General features: G+C 50.2%; 3 protein-coding genes across 3 annotated transcripts; all 3 read left to right on the forward strand.

The window, feature by feature from the left end:
- The first annotated feature begins 1,546 nt into the window (after positions 1–1,546).
- P152DRAFT_30347 (uncharacterized protein) lies at positions 1,547–3,246 on the forward strand. The gene is made up of 3 exons (XM_033675102.1): positions 1,547–2,045; positions 2,103–2,472; positions 2,531–3,246. Exons 1-3 carry the CDS (start codon positions 1,734–1,736, stop codon positions 3,220–3,222), a joined length of 1,374 nt encoding a protein of 457 aa, XP_033533886.1. The 5' UTR covers positions 1,547–1,733; the 3' UTR covers positions 3,223–3,246.
- A 7,801-nt stretch (positions 3,247–11,047) lies between these two features.
- On the forward strand, positions 11,048–13,021 carry P152DRAFT_473968 (uncharacterized protein; the record flags this gene model as incomplete). The annotated part of the gene is made up of 3 exons (XM_033681285.1): positions 11,048–11,348; positions 11,403–11,720; positions 11,775–13,021. 3 exons carry the CDS (start codon positions 11,048–11,050, stop codon positions 13,019–13,021), a joined length of 1,866 nt encoding a protein of 621 aa, XP_033533887.1.
- Positions 13,022–13,488: 467 nt separating this feature from the next.
- On the forward strand, positions 13,489–17,400 carry P152DRAFT_473969 (uncharacterized protein; the record flags this gene model as incomplete). The annotated part of the gene is made up of 1 exon (XM_033681286.1): positions 13,489–17,400. The coding sequence occupies one exon, from the start codon at positions 13,489–13,491 to the stop codon at positions 17,398–17,400; it is 3,912 nt and encodes a 1,303-aa protein (XP_033533888.1).
- Between the last annotated feature and the right edge of the window lie 128 nt (positions 17,401–17,528).

Here is a 17,528-nt window from a genome sequence, read left to right on the forward strand (position 1 = left end):
TCTTGAAATCTGCCCTACCAAAGTCCCTTCTCTGGGAACGAGATAAGGCGGCTTCAGCTGAAGTGACACGATCATCAACATATCGCGCCCCATCTTGGAGCTGGGCAAGTATGGACGGCCCGCTGAACTTTTATCAGAGTCAAGACCCGCATGGATTGCCAATGGACGTTGCCAAAGCTTTAGACATTTAGGTGAAACCCGTCGATGGCTACAACCACCTTGGTCAGCTTGAAGATGGAGCTATCACAATCTGCGGACCATCAAGTTTGGTGAAAGACTTGAGTCACCTGGACCCCCATCTTCTCTGGGATAGGCAAAATAGTGAAGAACTAAATGACGCAGTTCTTGCTCTCTTTTTGACCGTCTCTAGCTTTAAGAGTTTCGACTTAGCTTATGCCATCATACTCGACCCAGTCAAGAACGAAGAAGTGTGGAAAAGACTGGGAGTATTGACTTTGCAATTCAAGTATGGGAGATCTGTGGCCTCTAATGCTTCAAATTGCCGGGAATTCTTAGAAAGGAGAACATCGAAAATGGTCACTATCGTGTGATTGCTTCGAATATCTTGCAGGCTTATGGTCATGGAACAGGGCAGCAATAATATCGTTGCCGATTACCCCTGCGCTAAACCAAATTAAGACTGCTCAGTCCTTTCCTATGTATGCATCGTTAACTGTTTTGCTAGTTAGATCTTTCATCTCGACAGTGGGAATTGCCAATAATTGATAGCCTGCGTTGTGTCACTGTAGTAGCTGAGCTTATGCAGCGAACTTGCATAATCATCACTCAGAAGTCCCGCACGGTGGGCAGTCCGCATGGTAGGCAGTTTGGACGGTATGCAGTTTGGACGGTATGCAGTTTGGACGGTAGGCAGTCCGCAGGGACTCTCAGGTGTCCGAAAATAGATACGCTGACGTTACAAAGACGGAAATAGTAGAAGATGATCATGCCTGGAGGAACGTAGTGCCTTGAGGAACGAAGAGACTCAAGGTTTATGCCGCCGTCCGTTCCCAATTCGAAATCGCCAACTCGAGCTTCGTTCCTCAAGGCTCTTTTTGGGCGAACCGCTTGCCGGTTCGCGTCTCCTGTCTTGCCTTAATTAACCGGTGTTTCAGGCCTAGGTAGGGGAGGATGTTAGACCAAGGCCGGGAGAACATCAGAGGGTATGAGGCACGTGATTGATACTCTGTATATAATACTCTCTTTTGTGACGCATGCGACTTTCGAAGATCGTAATATCGATAGCTGTGGGTGAGGTTCATTGTTCTGTTTACTAAGCTGATATTCTGTTGCGCTCTTCGTAGTGCCCACCTATTTGGTCCAGTTTTGGGTTGAACCGTGTTGCTCATCGATCGCATTATTGCACAATATTTCCTAAACAATAATATTGAATACTTCTCTATGAAGGACGGATAATTTATTGGGATTTTATTGTTATGAAATCTACCCCCAGAGCGCTAAACTGACCATCTCGAAGGGAAGAAATTGATGATCCTGGCTCCTGAAGCATTCTCCCCGAGCGTTGATAACTCTCAATCGTTGTCTGCTTTCGCCTCCTGTTACCTGTCTAAATATATCGAGTTCCTCCTTTATATTCCCTTTAATTTGGGAGGCCAATACGATTCTCTGTTTTCGTATGCTGGAGATTGACGTCGAAGGTGAAGGGCAATCAATTTCTTCCACCCTGGATGGACTAGACTCCGTCAACTTTCCTCGTTTGATGCTAGACAACAATGGAGTCAATTATGTCTCCTTTTCCGGAGGGGGACGACTCTGTCTCTCCTATGACGACTTGGAGTCTTCAAGGATCGATCAACGACCCGGCATTCCTCGCTTCGCAGGATGAGCTTCGGGCGCTCTTATTCACCACAGCCCAGACACCTGCGCCAAGTAGGAGGGGAAGTCTAGGTTCTCATGCTGAGACGGAAAGAGGCGATACAGATACCGCAGATGTTGGGGGGGCGTATCGGCAGATGCAACAGATTCTTGCAAGTCATCGGCGACTGGAGTATCTTAAGAATTATATTGGCCAAGTAGCTCCATGGGTATGCTACAACTATGAGACTTCGTACAAATATAATTTGGCTGACGACGATCCCTAGCTTGACATGTTCGACTCTCATCGAACATTTGGTATACAAATTCCGGCATTGTGCCGAAATCCTGCCTTACTCTATTCCATCCTCGCCCTCTCTGCCAGGCAAATGGAATTGAAGGAAGGCAAGCGGCACACATACGATAGCCTGGAGCTATACCAAGTAGCGATCAAATCGCTTAAACCACTTCTCCAATCTCGTGACCAAGACGCGATCGCCGTTTGCGTCATATTATGCTGCATGGAGATGATGTCTGCCAGTGGAGAAGATTGGCATCGACATCTCGATGGCTGTGCCGCCCTTTTTGATTCTTTCAATGTACATGGCTTTAGTAACGGCCTATGGCAGGCTCTCTTCTGGTGTTACGCGCGGATGGGTAATTGGCTCCCCCCCTGGCTTAAACGACATCCTGAGCGCTGACATGACACATACAGACCTCTGCGGTGCGTTAATGTCCGATGGGACACAAGGAACTTTGATCCATTCTTCCAAATGGCTACCTCCAGGAACTCCGGCCAACGATGCTCATACGCTGTTTGCGCAAGCCCATTCATCAGACATGCATGCGAACTACGCGGTATATCTCTGCGCGCAAATCTGCGAGCTCCTCGCCGACCGGACGAAATACGTCGAACTCGGCGAGGAGAATGGCTGCACAGACGAGGTTTATGTGGAGCGATGGATGCAACTGTGGGACGACCTGCAGTGTTGGCTCGACGATCGACCAGCAGAATTCCTGCCGATCCAAACGATCGATGCAGAACCCTTTCCGTTTATTCTATTCCTACATTGGGCGGCGATCTCAGCTAATCAGCTGCACCATACCGGCTGTATCCTGCTCCTCAATATGGCTCCCAAGTCGATGAAGGGCAAAGTCAGCGTGGCGGATGCGACGCTCGGTTATGCGAAGCGGATTTGCGGTATTTCAGTGACGAACCCTCATCAAGGATGCTTGAACAACGCAATCCAACCTTTGTGGATCGCCGGACGCCATCTGACACATAGATCAGAGCATGCCATCATCATCAAACTCTTCAAGAACATCGAAGACATAACTGGCTGGGTAACCAGCTGGCGAATCGCAGACCTGGAAACAACTTGGGGATACAAGATTCGCAAGCCTTGAAGGATACTAGGTCTTCGTACCCTTCACAAAAGAAGCGATTTAGCCTCTCAAACGAGCGCCACTGGCCCCCAGCACCCCCTCAAGTCATTCAAAAGAAACCCAGCATCGAATCCTGTAAGGGTTCGGATTCTTTCGAATCCATCCAACAATGCTTGCTGTTGCGAACCATGCGTCATCCGTCTAGCTGCTAAAAGCAAAGACGCAAGAAGACACGGATCCCACGTCTCACGGTGGCTGTTGCTCAGCGCTATCCCACACAACCGCTCTGCATGCCAAAGTGGAGACGTGTAGGATGAAACGGCAGATAGTCTGAGCGTTCGTGGCTTGTGGAGCAGGAGGATGAGCATGGCAGTGTGATGCAGCTGGTTTCCGAGTATGCTGCCTCCATTGGTGAAGATAATGACGGGAAACGCTGAGTTTTCTACTCGTCTTGGGCCGCGTCCTACCTCGAGATCGACGATCGGGAGGAATTCGACGGGTCGGAAATTGTACCATCTTTCGAGTTCATCGTACAAGTGTTGCCATCTTTCAACTAGTGGTCTTCGAGGCGTTTCGGGGTGGGATATTTCTGGTCCGCCCCAGCATACGTTTGCCGCTTCAACGCAATAAAGGATGGCTTGGTGCGTGTATTGGATCCCTTGCTCAAAGACATTGATCATTTGTTCTCGCAAGGCGGTTTCAACGACGGGTGGGATTGTAACAGGGGAAGACTCCGCCAGCCCTTTACCGAGTTCCAGTCTTAACCAGAGCCATAAAAATGAAGATCCCAACCCGGTTGAATAATCTTGCGGCCAATTTGGTAGATCGGCGGGATTGGCGTTCACTAAAAGTTCCTCCTTCCAGGCTCCCGGCATGTCATGTAAAAGGGGTACGAGAACGGAGAGGACCGAGCAAGCAAACCACGCCAATGGATTGGTTTCCTCACTCAGGTGAGATTTCATGAGTTGTAGGTACGCTCTGGCTTGGTTGTTCGTTGAAGCCTTTGGAAGCTGCAGTGTACCTGTCATGGACTGTGATGAGAGTGCTAGAACGGCGTAACGCAGAGCTGGAGACTCCATCGCGAGTCTAGGTAGGACAAGCCCGAAGTCCTGTTCCACATCACATATGTCCAACCACGGCGCAACTTCATATCTGAAATACCGCAATAGGTCTAATACTCGCTTCTCCGACAAGTCCACTTCCATCGAAGGAAAATCATCTTGGCCAGGTAGATGATCAGGTATGCTGAATCCAGAGATCGGAAGTCGAGCATCTTCGAGCATCAAGTCCGCTGAAATATCGTTCGTGGAGTGGATCGGTACAGGGAGATGCCGTGCTGGAGATGGACTTTGCAAGGCTGAGTTCCTTGACCCTAAAGCAATTAAGCCATGAAGGGCAGACTCATACGAGTCACCCGGTGGTATTTGGTCTAACCCTTCATGAGGGAGATCTGTTGGGGTATTCTGGGGGTCGATGTCCACTTCGGCATGGGTTTGAAAGGACACATGATGAGGAGAAGGATTGGCTCCCCTGGTCGCAGGAGATGTGGAATTGATAAGCTATGCAACAGTTAGCTTTGGTCACATGTGTTGATGCTGATCCGAAACATACGGTCAGATTAGTATACGTCGGTATCTGCTCAGGTTTCGAGGATTCAAGCACTGTGTATGCATTTTTGGCAAGAAAGGTAACTGGATTCGCATAGCGACACTCAAAGTTCTTCGATATACAGTTCTGACACTTCGGCTTGCCCTCGTCGCCTAGATCGATCAGCCAAAAGCTTCAACGCCATACGGTAGTCGTACAACGTACATTTCCGTCGTCTTTGCCGGCACTTGAGACAACCGGTTCTAGTTCTCTTTCGTGGTGGTTCGGCTCTCTTCGGAGCTGGGCTGGCTTGCGACATTGGGATTGATCAGCATTACTAGGCTCGCGTCCTGACTGCTGGCCCGTCTTTAGGGCTCATTGCATGCAAAGGACAAAAATCCGGGGAAGAGAGGCTCTGACAGCCGCTTTCGGGACGGAGAAGCGGATGACGCGCCTTGTAGCCCCGTAGCCTCAGGCAATAACTGGGTCCAGATGCACGTCATGTGGTCAGGGGTTCGATTTGTCTGCAATCGCCGCCAATCGGCAGCGGTTATCTCGGCCACATGGATGATGGATTTGAACGGGGAGGACACAGGACTAGAAGTCCAGAACACGTTCAGGATGCCTCAGTCAGGAACAATCACCCAATCAATCTGCAATCTTAAAGCAACCCCCCCCCAGAACCACCTCAATTCTCAAATAGCAACGACTAGACTGGAGCAAACAATCTACACCGATCACAGCGACACCCATAATAATGAACAATGACCGCATAAGATTTACAATGTCAAATCATGCAAGTGCTACTCTATACGTCATTTGCCAATTTGTTCTGGGCAGCTTCGCGGTTCCCTCCCAGACTGAACCCCATAAGTGTCTGCTTGGAGTCATGAATCTGATCAAGTACATTTTCAGTGGCATCTGACTCTGCGCTTAAAGTTTGTCTTTGACTTCTCTATCTCTCATTAAGCCGTCTTTGGGCGGTTTGGCTATCCGAATAGCGAGATCGCAGTGGGTACAGTCACCTCTAGGACTCTTTCCTGCCATTTTAAATATCTATTCTACAGAAGTTCGAGTCATGCACTGTTCTGGGGAGCCACGTTTATTACTGAGAAATACTAACTAACTATGCATATTTCAGGGCTTTAAGACATATTTCTACCCTCTCTAAATCATTCGTTGATTTCGCCGAACTCTCCACTTCAGGGTCCATTTCCCCTTGCTCCGCCTTAGTTGCGCATCTTCCTCGATTTCTCTGTCTTGTGATCAAGCATATTTTTCATTTTTTATAGTAGAAGCATCAAGATTCGTTGGATCGTTTTGGGTCAGAATGCCATGCTAAGCTTCCTTCAATGTCATGTCACGATCATGTACAGATAATCTTGAAATCCAATCTGGACAATCAACTTCATCATGGTTGGTCGGGAGAAAATACTAGCAGCCTACAACCGTGTGCTTAGCATGCCGGATCGTCACGAGCCGAGCCTAGCAGGACGGGGTCCAACCATTGGGTGACCCATTCTTGATATACGAAGCCCTTGGTGGCTCATCAAGCTCACTTCTTCTCTCGAACGTCGTCTAGAGTTGATATTTCATCCAGCCTTGAAGATCAACCGAATATACTTACCACTAACATGTAACCCATTACCAAAATGCTGACCACTTCTTCTCTCCATCATGTAGTCCCACAGGACATTGGCCATCATTCAGTTCAACGAATTAATCTCACCAATTCTGTACCGTGAGCGCTCTATTCCGTATCAGGTGCATTTTGCCAAGAGTCAATCGGTTAGAATACGTCACTTTGCCGTCAGATCCTTCTAAGGTATTGCATTTTGAACCTCTCGCTTCCTGATCGGCCCTTCAACCAACATATTCGAGAGCATGCCATTTAAGGAACCACGCATTCATTCCCGTCCGCACACAGGCATGTTCTCTTGAAGACCACTTGCACCACCATTCCAATATCGCTAGCCCTATATGTAGCGAGAAGGCGCCTAGGATACCGACATGATTTCGAATTAGGAGAGAGCCTTTGTGACACTTGGTAGATCGGCTGGATCAAGCCAAAAGATATCCCGTCAAAAACTGTATATCCATTCTAATTGTCTTGTTATATAGTATTTGCATGCGAACCACGCATCGTAGTATAATTAATCCGCCTCGCCTCGAGAATCCGAACGAGCAATTGCGAGGATTTTGAGGGGCCTCTATCACTTACCTCACTTCCTACCTTTACATAAATCTCTCCACAGGCTACCTCACAATATCTGCTTCCCCTTGTAGTCTATCTCCCGCTGTTTAACGTATAGTTTCGATACTCTAGTTAGTTATTATAAGTAAGTTAAAGCGACATGATAGAGACAGCTTAGTAGGCATTGCTAACTCGGATATTGACCCTAAACATAACTCACTTAGCTCTATGCTAGCGTCGCCCGTTACGATAACCTCGGCCTCTGTGCCAGCGTGGTCCTTTGCGCCAGCCTCTCCGCCAGCGCCAACCTACCTCCTTCCATTCTGTTGTGTTTCTGCTATGGCTTTTATATCTACAGTCTAGTTTCAAAACTGTGAAGGATCGAAGACTGAATTCAGTTTGATGCCTTGGGGTGTAGGTGCCCTATGGCCTTACGATGTGTTGTGTTCACCCCGAGGCCTACTTATCATTCCCTCACACAGCGGCTTGTATTTAGATCTTCCTTCCTCCTTTGTAGAATTGATTCTCGTATATGACGAATTAAAGAGTTTGACCTCATTCTTTCGTGCCCTGACAAGAACCAACTTCTCTGTTAGTAAAGAGACGAATAGAGTTGCTACGTTGTCAATACAAGAGGATGAGGATGAGCATGACTGAAACGACTGAAACGACTGAAGCGACTGTATCAAGGCAAAATATAGTCTCTCTGTAACGGTTCACAATCAATGAGTATTATGAATGGTGGAGACATTATCAAATTGCCAGAGAAAAGAAGAGGAGGAGGAAAAGGCCTCTCTCTCCTTCCAGAGTTCTAAATATACGTTTTGCTCATTCACACAATACTGGTCTGAGGCCGCCCGGCCACAACCAGCAGTCTGGGCGTACAGCCCAACACTCTTACACTCTACTCATGATATAACGTTGGAAATCTGCCTTTCGTTTCCTTTATAACATATTCTGCGCACTGAATGTCTTATATTCCCCTAGCATTTTATACCACCACCGGCCGACCTTAGCAACACAATCAGCCAACATCCACAGCGACTCGACGACGCAGAATTCGAGTACAGGTGCTAATCGGTTTGTTTGAAGCCGGAAACGCAAATCTCGAGGCTGGTGGCACACGTGGGATCCTTACATTTACCAATAGAGACCGAGAAATCCGTAGCAGTATTCCATCTCACACTGAACCTATCATGGACCTCACTTCTCCATGCCTTCCATCAATGATCTCTGCGGTTGAAGCCTTCGTGGCTGGTATTCAAGAATATACCGCGTCCCATCCTAGGTCGATCGGTTCCGACATTTTGACCTCTCCCGATATGATGTTGGCAGCCTATCAAGGAGGTTCCACTCCCACGACAATCCAGGGACGAACGATAATGGTCACCTTGGGCGAACGTCTACTGCCACAAGTGTTTACCACCCAGATAATTCGGAAGTCATTTTTCGGCAACGGATCATCCTCATCGGATATGGTAGAGCGCATTTATAACCGCCTGTGCAAATGGGAGTCTCTTACGGAGACTATTCCAGACTCCCATACAGCGCCCCTAGCAGGGAAGGGATTTCTCCCATTTGTTAACTTTTACCTTTGGGCTAAGGTGAACAATTTGGATCGGAGGGCTGCTTTACCTCTTCTAAAGGAATACTTACCTGCGGTCAACCCGATAATTATTCTTGCATAGATTCAGAGTACGCTTTGTCCCAACCCATCCTCTACCATTTGACCATTTAAACCTTCTTCAACCTGTGTCGGTTTCTGAAGCCAATTTCCAGCATACAAAATGACTCACAATGGGTGGTATTGAGTTTCAGCAGGGGCCGTTTCCCTAGGATCCTATGGAGTTGGCTACGATGTCCACACCTATCGAACAGGAGCCAAATTCCACCACTCCATTGGCTACATTGGATATTCGGAATCGAGATTCCACCGGGGGTCCGTCATTTTCTAGAATAGAGGGTTTCTCTACCAGTCGGGGATAGGAGCCTCCCTGTTTAGGATGGGGCGATGGTGGATAACGACGAGAAGCTGGAATTGGTGGAAAGCGAGCGTGACATCAGCAATCTGGAGGAGTGGTGGTCGGAATTCAACAAACACAATTGGGTATTTCTCAGCGATGAGAATATCGCATGATGGTAAGTATACCTCCGGTATCTTGAGACTGTCCGACTTGTGGAAGGCTTCTTACCCCAAGAGTCCGGGACGCTATGCAAGACAATCATGATAGATAACTTCTCGTAGCGGCCTTCCATTCACGAAGACTTCCCAAAGCTGTATCAGCATCTCAGAAAGTAATGTCGCGATATGATAAATTGATGAGGACCTTGCTAACCTCGAATAGACCATAGTGTTGTATTCCAGAATGCCGAAATTATTACAATGGCGGATATGTGACGCTGGCTAGCGAGCCGAACGCTTGCACTGCGAACCGGATCGATCTGTTACCAAGGAAAGTATACTCGACAAGAACCGAGTGGAAAAATATTTGTCTTCAGCGTGCTGAAAGGAGGCTTTACTACCATTATCAAATTTGATAATGTGGCAATCAAGGTGCTGGACGATCCGGACAAGTCCAAAGCGGCAACTCGTCCCACGCTGGCCAGTCCTATTTTCTGTCCCGCACTGCCTGCTCGTTATTGTGTTTCGGGGAGGCCTTCTACAACACTCTATAACATTTGAACAAGCTCTTTATACCCGGATGTTCGTATTTCGTAGATATATCTCCATATACCGAGCTCCATACCCGCCTCGTGTTTTTCTCCATGGAGATTCGAGGGAAAGGCATCAACGTGAAGCGGCCATTGCCCAGCGCGGAGCTCTCGTAATATCTGAGCGCAGGTGGAAGGGCACACAGAGAGCAAGAAACCGATCCTGTCTGCTTCATCAGACGACGGGATGCTATAGACCTCTAGTAAACGGTTGGGTCCGAAATCGTCAGGGAAATGACGGGCCAGGGCCTGGACACCAGGACGCTTGAACGATGCTACCTGTCCCGGCTGCCAAAATTGAACCTGACGAAGGTGGCATTGCTCGAGGTTCGGGTCGAAGGTAATAGTGAATTGGGGTGAACGTATGTGGTGCTTCAGATACATGCACTGCCACCCCCCAATTTCAAAACAACCTTCCTTAACTCATTCACCACAGCACCACCCTCACCTTCAGGTCTTCTACTTCTGTCAGACCTTGCATCTTGCATATTTATTTAACTTCAATAAACTTCAATCGTTCACGCATTCTGAACAGATTCAGCATAACCGACGATCGAAACTGCACATCTTTATATATCTTGAAAGTCTTATCCATCTCTTTCACAGCACTCACACTCGTTGGAAACGAAAAGCATAGCTTCAATTCCAACAAGCTGGATCCTAGCATCTCCCACATGCTAGTCAACATCTTCATCCATGTCTCTGCTCAACAGACGCTGACCTCGCATTGTTCTGGCAGACACAGCTCTTCAGCAGAAGAGCATTCGATTTTCAGGACTCATAAGTCCCTTCAACTGCTTCCTCTTGATTCATTCTCCTGCCCAAATAGAGCCCTGAACGGTCAATGAATGCCCACCACGATGCCCTCATATCCTCCTCCAAAGCCCCCTCGAGCGAAATGGACCATGTTCGTTCTGTTTTGATTGAGTCACTGGTCCGCCCGTAGGAATCCCCTGGAAACTCTGCGAGTGTTCCAGCCGTGCCGGATTTCACATTCACTTCTTGGGACTCGATCGAGCCTGAAGTAGACGAATGGGCTACCCACCTCCACATTCACTGGATCCAAAATTGACTCAATAATTAAAACACCTAACACACGACTGCCTCCCCTCCAACTTACGTTTCGATCTTACTTCTCTTACTTCTCTTCCTCTTCCTCTTTCCTTCATCTCACTTTATTGCCCGCAATTTGTGCACACAGCATATCGCGCACCTAAGCACTCACACATTTATCTCCAACAATCATCAGTTCCACATTGAAGAGACTCGGACGAGTCGTGTCCTTTTTCTGCCGACAAAAACTCACTGTTTACCAAGCAGACCTAACATTCCTTCTCTTCTCTGGTAATTAAAATGCCACGAGGAGAGTACTCCGAGGCCAACGACCGGCTTATCTGCCACTTGAAAGAGGCAGATAAGCTGTCTTGGCAGGACCTCGCTGTCAAGTACAACGAGGTAAACGGTGGCAATAACAGCCAAGGGTCTCTGCAGGTGCATTACGCCCGGCAGATCAAAGGAAAGATGGTGTTCTCGCGAACCCATCCGAACTTTGGGGCGTCTCTTCCGGCGCCCACACCCGCGGCAACCACCGCTCCTGCCAACGCGGCAGGAAAGACAAAGGCTTCCGCGAGAGCGTCCACTTCGCGGAAGGCCGGTAAGTGCCATTCGAGCCCTCAACTAACCTTACTGTTACTGATCGTGATTGTAGCCGCCGTGTCGTCCGGCCGACCTCGCCGGGCAGTTGGCAATCCTCCTGCAACTGCCGTCACGGAATCCTCCCCCTCCGCCTCGGCCCCCGATGGCATTGATCACCCCCCAGTGTCGGCCTTAGCACACATGGCAATCCCGGGTCCCTCCACCCGTCGGAGTGCCAGAATCACAACGTCGGTGTCAGCTGACATGGTGCTGGGCGGCCGTGTCATCAAGTCCCGTGCGGCGTCCTCCAAGCCTCAGGAAATCTCCTCGAAAGCTGCTGCAGCGACGACGTCTAGCCAACCGGTAGAGACTCAATCTGCTGGTTCTCAAGGTGAGCAATATCATTAGTCTTACCGCGGAAAACCATCCACTGACATCTTCACAGAACCCACGTCGTCTGCCGCATCGCAGACCATTGGCATTGCTCCGGCCTTCCAGAGCCTAGCAGTCACTAACCGGTCGTCAAAATCCCAGGTGTTGGAGAGCCAGCCTGCGGGTAACCTAGGGGAGAAAGTCCTCTCTGGTCACGTGACCAAGAGGGGCAAAAAGCTAGATAGCAACGCCGTGTCCTCTGGCACTCAGAGCAGAAAAGACGCGCTGGCATCCGCCAGTAGCGGCCTGCTCTATCCTGTCGTCCCTCCTCCACTCGCAAGCCAATCCATCGAAGTGGAGGATACTGAAACCCACACCAACATCGTCTACAGCGTTGAAACTCCCGCCGTCCTCGGCGCCGCCAGACCTGGGAGGGTCGAAGGGGCGGGGTCTTCCCAGCCGGTGCGCCGCTCCGGCCGGGTAGCGAAGCCCACTCATAAAGCCAAAGAACCTGGGAGAGGCATCGAGGGCCGACAAGCCCGTGACCCGAAGCGAGCTCGCTTTGCTAAGCGGGTCGTTTCCCCTCCTCCTACTGCTGCTGGACGCAAGAGGAAGGTCCAAGAGAGGGAAGTTGAGGGGCTGCCTGAGGGTGGCTCCGTAGTAGATCAGTGGGGGCTCTCCCGCATTCGAACAATCCAGAAAAATAAGAATGCGGAGTCTAGGCGGTCGGAGACCGCGGCCATTTTGGCCAGAGTCGATCCTCCTCCGGCCCAGGACTGGGAGCCCTTGAGATGGCAGGATCAACCACCTCGCCATCGGGTTGAACCTCCTGAGGTCCCGATGACCAAAGACGGATACAGTGTGCGCGCGTTCCGCCCGGGCGATGGTTCCGACAATATGGACATGTCCAACTACCCAGTGTGGACTAAGCCCGAAGAATCACTGAGGAAGTCCCAGGAGGACATCGCCCGGGCACCGGACTCAACGCGTGACATTCGATGGCGCCCCTCTAAGGAGATGATCGAGAGTCGAAAGGCGAAACGAGAAGCTCAACGTAAATTGGATGTGGAGCAGCGAAAGCGGCGCAGAAATGCTTATGGGGGAGACGAAATTGGGGGCAAGGCCCGAAAGTATGTCCCTGGCAAACGATCAACCCAATGGGAAGATGACGATGCTCGGCCTGTGCATTCGTTCACTCCAACTGAGTTTGATCCGTTTCTTGACTCGGGGCATGGTTGGCAATACCAGCCATGGGTGCTTCCTGGTGGTCCGGCGGCGAACAAGCCTAAGCGGACTAGGAAGCAGAACAAGAAATGGTAGGCAGCACGTATCCATCGGTAAGTAGAGGTGGTTGACGAGCTTGGATAATCCCGAGAACGATATTGAGATGGAGTTTGGAGTTTGGACTTGGAGTTGGTTTGGATTTTGGATTTGGTGGGATTGTCTGGTGGGGTATGGCTGTGAGGAAATGCAGGGGCGTGGACTTTCAGTGTTTTGATTGGCCACACACACAGACGCGTCGGACGCGTCGGAATCACTCAGCCCGTGTCAATTATCAACCTCCCTCACTCACTCGCGTACTCACTCACATCCCAACCACACAGTTTCCCCTCATTACATACACGTTCTATCACCAATTCCTCTTCATTGTTGCTGTCTTCATTTGTATCCTCGATCAGTTCTCATTCTCATTCTCGATTTTAGCTTTCGGTTTCTTCTCGAGCAGTCCCTCACCTGGCAACGGCTACAATTGCAGCAAGTTTATCGCGATGGAGACAGGCGACGCAATGGCAGACTCGCGGCCAACACGGAAGGCGAGCAAGAAGGCTCTAGAAGAGATGGCAAGAGAGACACAGCGGTTGACTCGGTCCACGCAACTCACGCACCAAGCACGAACCAAGAAACGCTTCCCAGTTGCAGACCTTCTCAAGCGGTTCAATTACCGATCTGGAGCCCAAGAGCTCACATCCCCAGCCGAGAACGACGAGCCTTCACCTGAAGCTGATCAGCCTTTTTCTGACCAGGAGCACCGTGGCGCAGATGTTGAGACACCACCAACAAGTCCAGCTGCAGCGCCAGTATCCTCGCACCGAGCCAAAGATTCACAGCATGATGAACCCCCAAAGTTGCCTTTCGATCCGTTGTACGATGAGTCCGACGATGAGCTTCCCACACTCAATGAAGCATTGGCACGAGCAAGCGAAAACAAACCAGTCAATGAGAGCAAAGCTGATTCTAGACCAAGCGACGGGCTGGGCACCACGAAATTCACTTCACTTTCCCGCAACAACAAATCTGTTGGCAGAAAATTCACTTTCTCGCGAGCAGCAGATAAAGCCCAGACTGGATCTTCACTTCTTCAAAGACAGCCTCATTCAGATTTGCAATCATCAACCGCTCGAGCACACAAGCGCATCATGGATCGAAGCTCACTTGCCCACGACACCCTTTCTGATTCCGATGATGACTTGGAAATAATCCGCCCTCACCGATCACATCTTCCGATCTTTGACGATATCCCTTCTGCAAAAGCAACTGAGCCCGACTCTCTTCGCGTCTTGCGGACACTTGCCCACATTCATTCCCCAAGCAAAAGCAAGCGGTCACCTATCCACATGACTGCATCCGAACTGCAAACATCACTTCAGCGACGCGCCAAAGCACAAGCTGAGAACGAACGACAAGAACGCATCGAAGCATTGAAAGCAAAGGGCATCGTCGTTCAAACAGATGAAGAGCGTGAAAAAGAACAGCTTGAACTCGACAATCTTCTTGAGAAAGCTAGACGAGACGCAGCAACACTTGCAAAAAAAGAAAAGGTTCACAGAAAGCCTGGCGAAGACGAATTGCCTAGCAGTGATGAAGATGATGAATTTGAAGCCAGCGCTGAAGAAGACGAGGATCTGGAACTTTCTGGATCAGAGGATGATGATGCTTCCGATGCAGATGAGAGCATTGCCGGCATACTTGTGGACAACGAAGCGGACGACAGCGATGAAGACAGTCAAGCTGACGGTTTTATCTTTGCTTCACACATCAAGAGTCATGAGAGCAACACCATAGAGGGCATGAAAAACGACGCTCACGAAATGCGGGAAGAATATGGAAGCAATCTCGTCACAGGCAAACTACAGAGTTGTGCACCTCACCAGACGGACAAGTCATGTACCTCCAATCTGCACACGCAGACGCATGAAGGGGAAGGTGGTTCTGTCTTGCCCAGTTCCGCTGAAACCTCACGTCTTTCCACGGGCATGCCACGGCCCTTCTTATCACACACTAGGACGGATGATGGGAAAGTCTCGGAGGAGGACCTTGACAGAACCACACGTTCAGAACGAACACATGATTTTGAGGTCGGAGAGGAGGACTCTGGCCGAATTTCATGTTCAAAGACGGGCCAGTCAAAGCACTGCGATCCGCACCATCCATCGAGGTTGTCCCGAAAGCGCAGGATTATTCTCGACGATGACGATATGGAAGACAGCGATCTCGTCTCTGATTCCAAGATTCCCTTACCAGCTCATTCACACGCTCACTCACCTGCCGCTTCTGACCTCGAGCAACCGCACTCCACGAACCAAGAGGACTCGCTCGCCGCTGCATTTGGCATCTCTGACACCGCTACCGATTCGTTGCCTGGCTTGACACAACTTTTCGCTGGAACCATGGCCGACAGTTCACAAGAAGAAGCACCGCAAGGAAACGCAGATGATCTTCAGGAAGACTCGCTCGATTTTCTAAGAGCTATTCCATCGACTTTACCATCATTCGATAATTTGGTGTTTGGCTCTCAGAATCACGCTACACAGCACATGCAACCCGACCATTCTCAGTCCCACCCGACACGATCACAGCCTCTCGACTTGGGCATCACACAGCTTGCATCACAAGAGCCATCGCAATTTCTGTCGCAATCCAACATGTCCGACTTCCCAAATCCAACACCTGACGCCGGGTTTCAATTCAGCCACTCACCCATCGGAGCACCACCGCTACCTCACTCCACGATTTCCACTGTCCCTGTTCAGGACCCTGAATCACCAGTTCAACGCCGTGGCCGACTTCAACGTCGCGAGCATCTGTCGAACTCTCCGTCTACCCAGGTCAATTCCGAGTCGAAATCACTCGATGATGTCCTTGAAGTACCTGGCGAAAATGGATTGGGTTCCCAATCACCAACCACGGCAGCTGGACCCTTGCGAATGATTCACTTTTCAAGCCGTCGATCTTCCCGGTCGGATGGTTCCGGTCGAGTTCCTGTCCATCGTAGCGGTCGAAATCCTGGAGAAAAACCACCGATCGGTCGGCGTGCGGCTGATGCGACTCGTCAAAGGTCGCACCATGAGGTTGTTTTCAGTGACGAAGACGAAAATGACGAGGGCATTGTCGGACTTGCGGGCAATGAGGAGGTGGAACACCTTGATGCGTTTAAGATTCTAAAAAAGCGTTCTGTGAAGCGGGCAGAGCAATCATTTGACAAGAAAAAGAGCGGTGCAAAGAACATGGTTGATGAACAAGCCGAAGAATCCGAAGACGAATATGCTGGTCTTGGCGGTGCCAGCGATGATGACAGCACAGGAGAGGTTGATGAAGAGATGCAGAAGATGATTGATGAGAGCCACATCGATGTGAATGAGAGAGAGCTCGCAGCCCTTTACGCCGGCAAGGCTCGGGCAGACGAAGAGAAACTTCTCCAAAAACTCTACAAGGACATCAACACAGGGGGGTTGCGACGCAAGCGAGATGGGTTGGACTTGAGCGATTCAGAGGATGAAGCGGTGGAACAGCGACGCAGAAAACAGAGAGATTTCGCGAAGATGCGAAAGGCGTTGCTGGAAGACGAAAACATTCAGACCATCGCGAGCAATCCGAAGCGGGAAGCATTCCTCCGCACACTCGAAGATCATGACGAAGATCTGGGAACTTTCACTGTTACTGAGGAACCAGCTGACATGGCTCTCGATTCCCAAACTCAAGATTCTCAAGACTTTCAAGATCATCCAGGAGCAAACTCTACCAGACTCCAGTCACCCACCGATCACGCTGCTGGCGACAAAGTCAACTCTCTCAAGCGGTCACGAGATTCCAACGACGAGCAGGAAACTCGGCCACCTCCCGCTCTCCGCCGTACCGCCAACCCCATTCGCAAGCCAACCACGATTGCCGACATCCGCGAGAATGTCTCTTTCCTTATCGGCGAAGACGATTCACAAACAATCATCCCATATTCGCAGGAAAGCGAATCCGAGACCGAAGAGTCTCACACATTCACACGAGTCGACACCGATTCAAGCAGCCAGTCTTATAGAGACCGCTACTCCGCCCACCGCGCAACGACATCCGCTAGCAACACATCTCACAAATCAGCGTTCGTCACCTCGTCTCAAACGGACCGAAGCACAACATTCAAACCGCCAACCTTGCTTCGACGCGTCACTGCACGTACGAACTCCACCGACAGCGGATCCGGCACGGGCGTCACGACTCGCGTGTCGACATCCGGTGGATCCAGTGAAAGCTCCGTCCGAATCGGCGGGACAAAGAAGGCGAACATCCATCATCAGGCTCGTGAGGCGGAGCGGCGGGCGGCGATTGAGAAGGCAACATCGTCGGGAAGCGTCGTCATGAAGAAGAAGAAGACCGCACAGAAGAAGTCGGGGCTGGGTGCTTTGTTGGGTGGAAATGGATTTGAGTGAACGCGACGTCGCACCGGCGGCGTGTCATTGTTGGAAGGTTTTGTCATGCTTGCTTGGTCGATCGATGAGTCACGGGGTTGTTTCGTGTATGGTTCTGCGGTTTCGAGCATGGGTCGGACGGACGCGAT

This window comes from Eremomyces bilateralis (assembly GCF_010015585.1).
Source record: "Eremomyces bilateralis CBS 781.70 unplaced genomic scaffold P152scaffold_10, whole genome shotgun sequence".
Classification (NCBI taxonomy): domain Eukaryota; kingdom Fungi; phylum Ascomycota; class Dothideomycetes; order Eremomycetales; family Eremomycetaceae; genus Eremomyces; species Eremomyces bilateralis.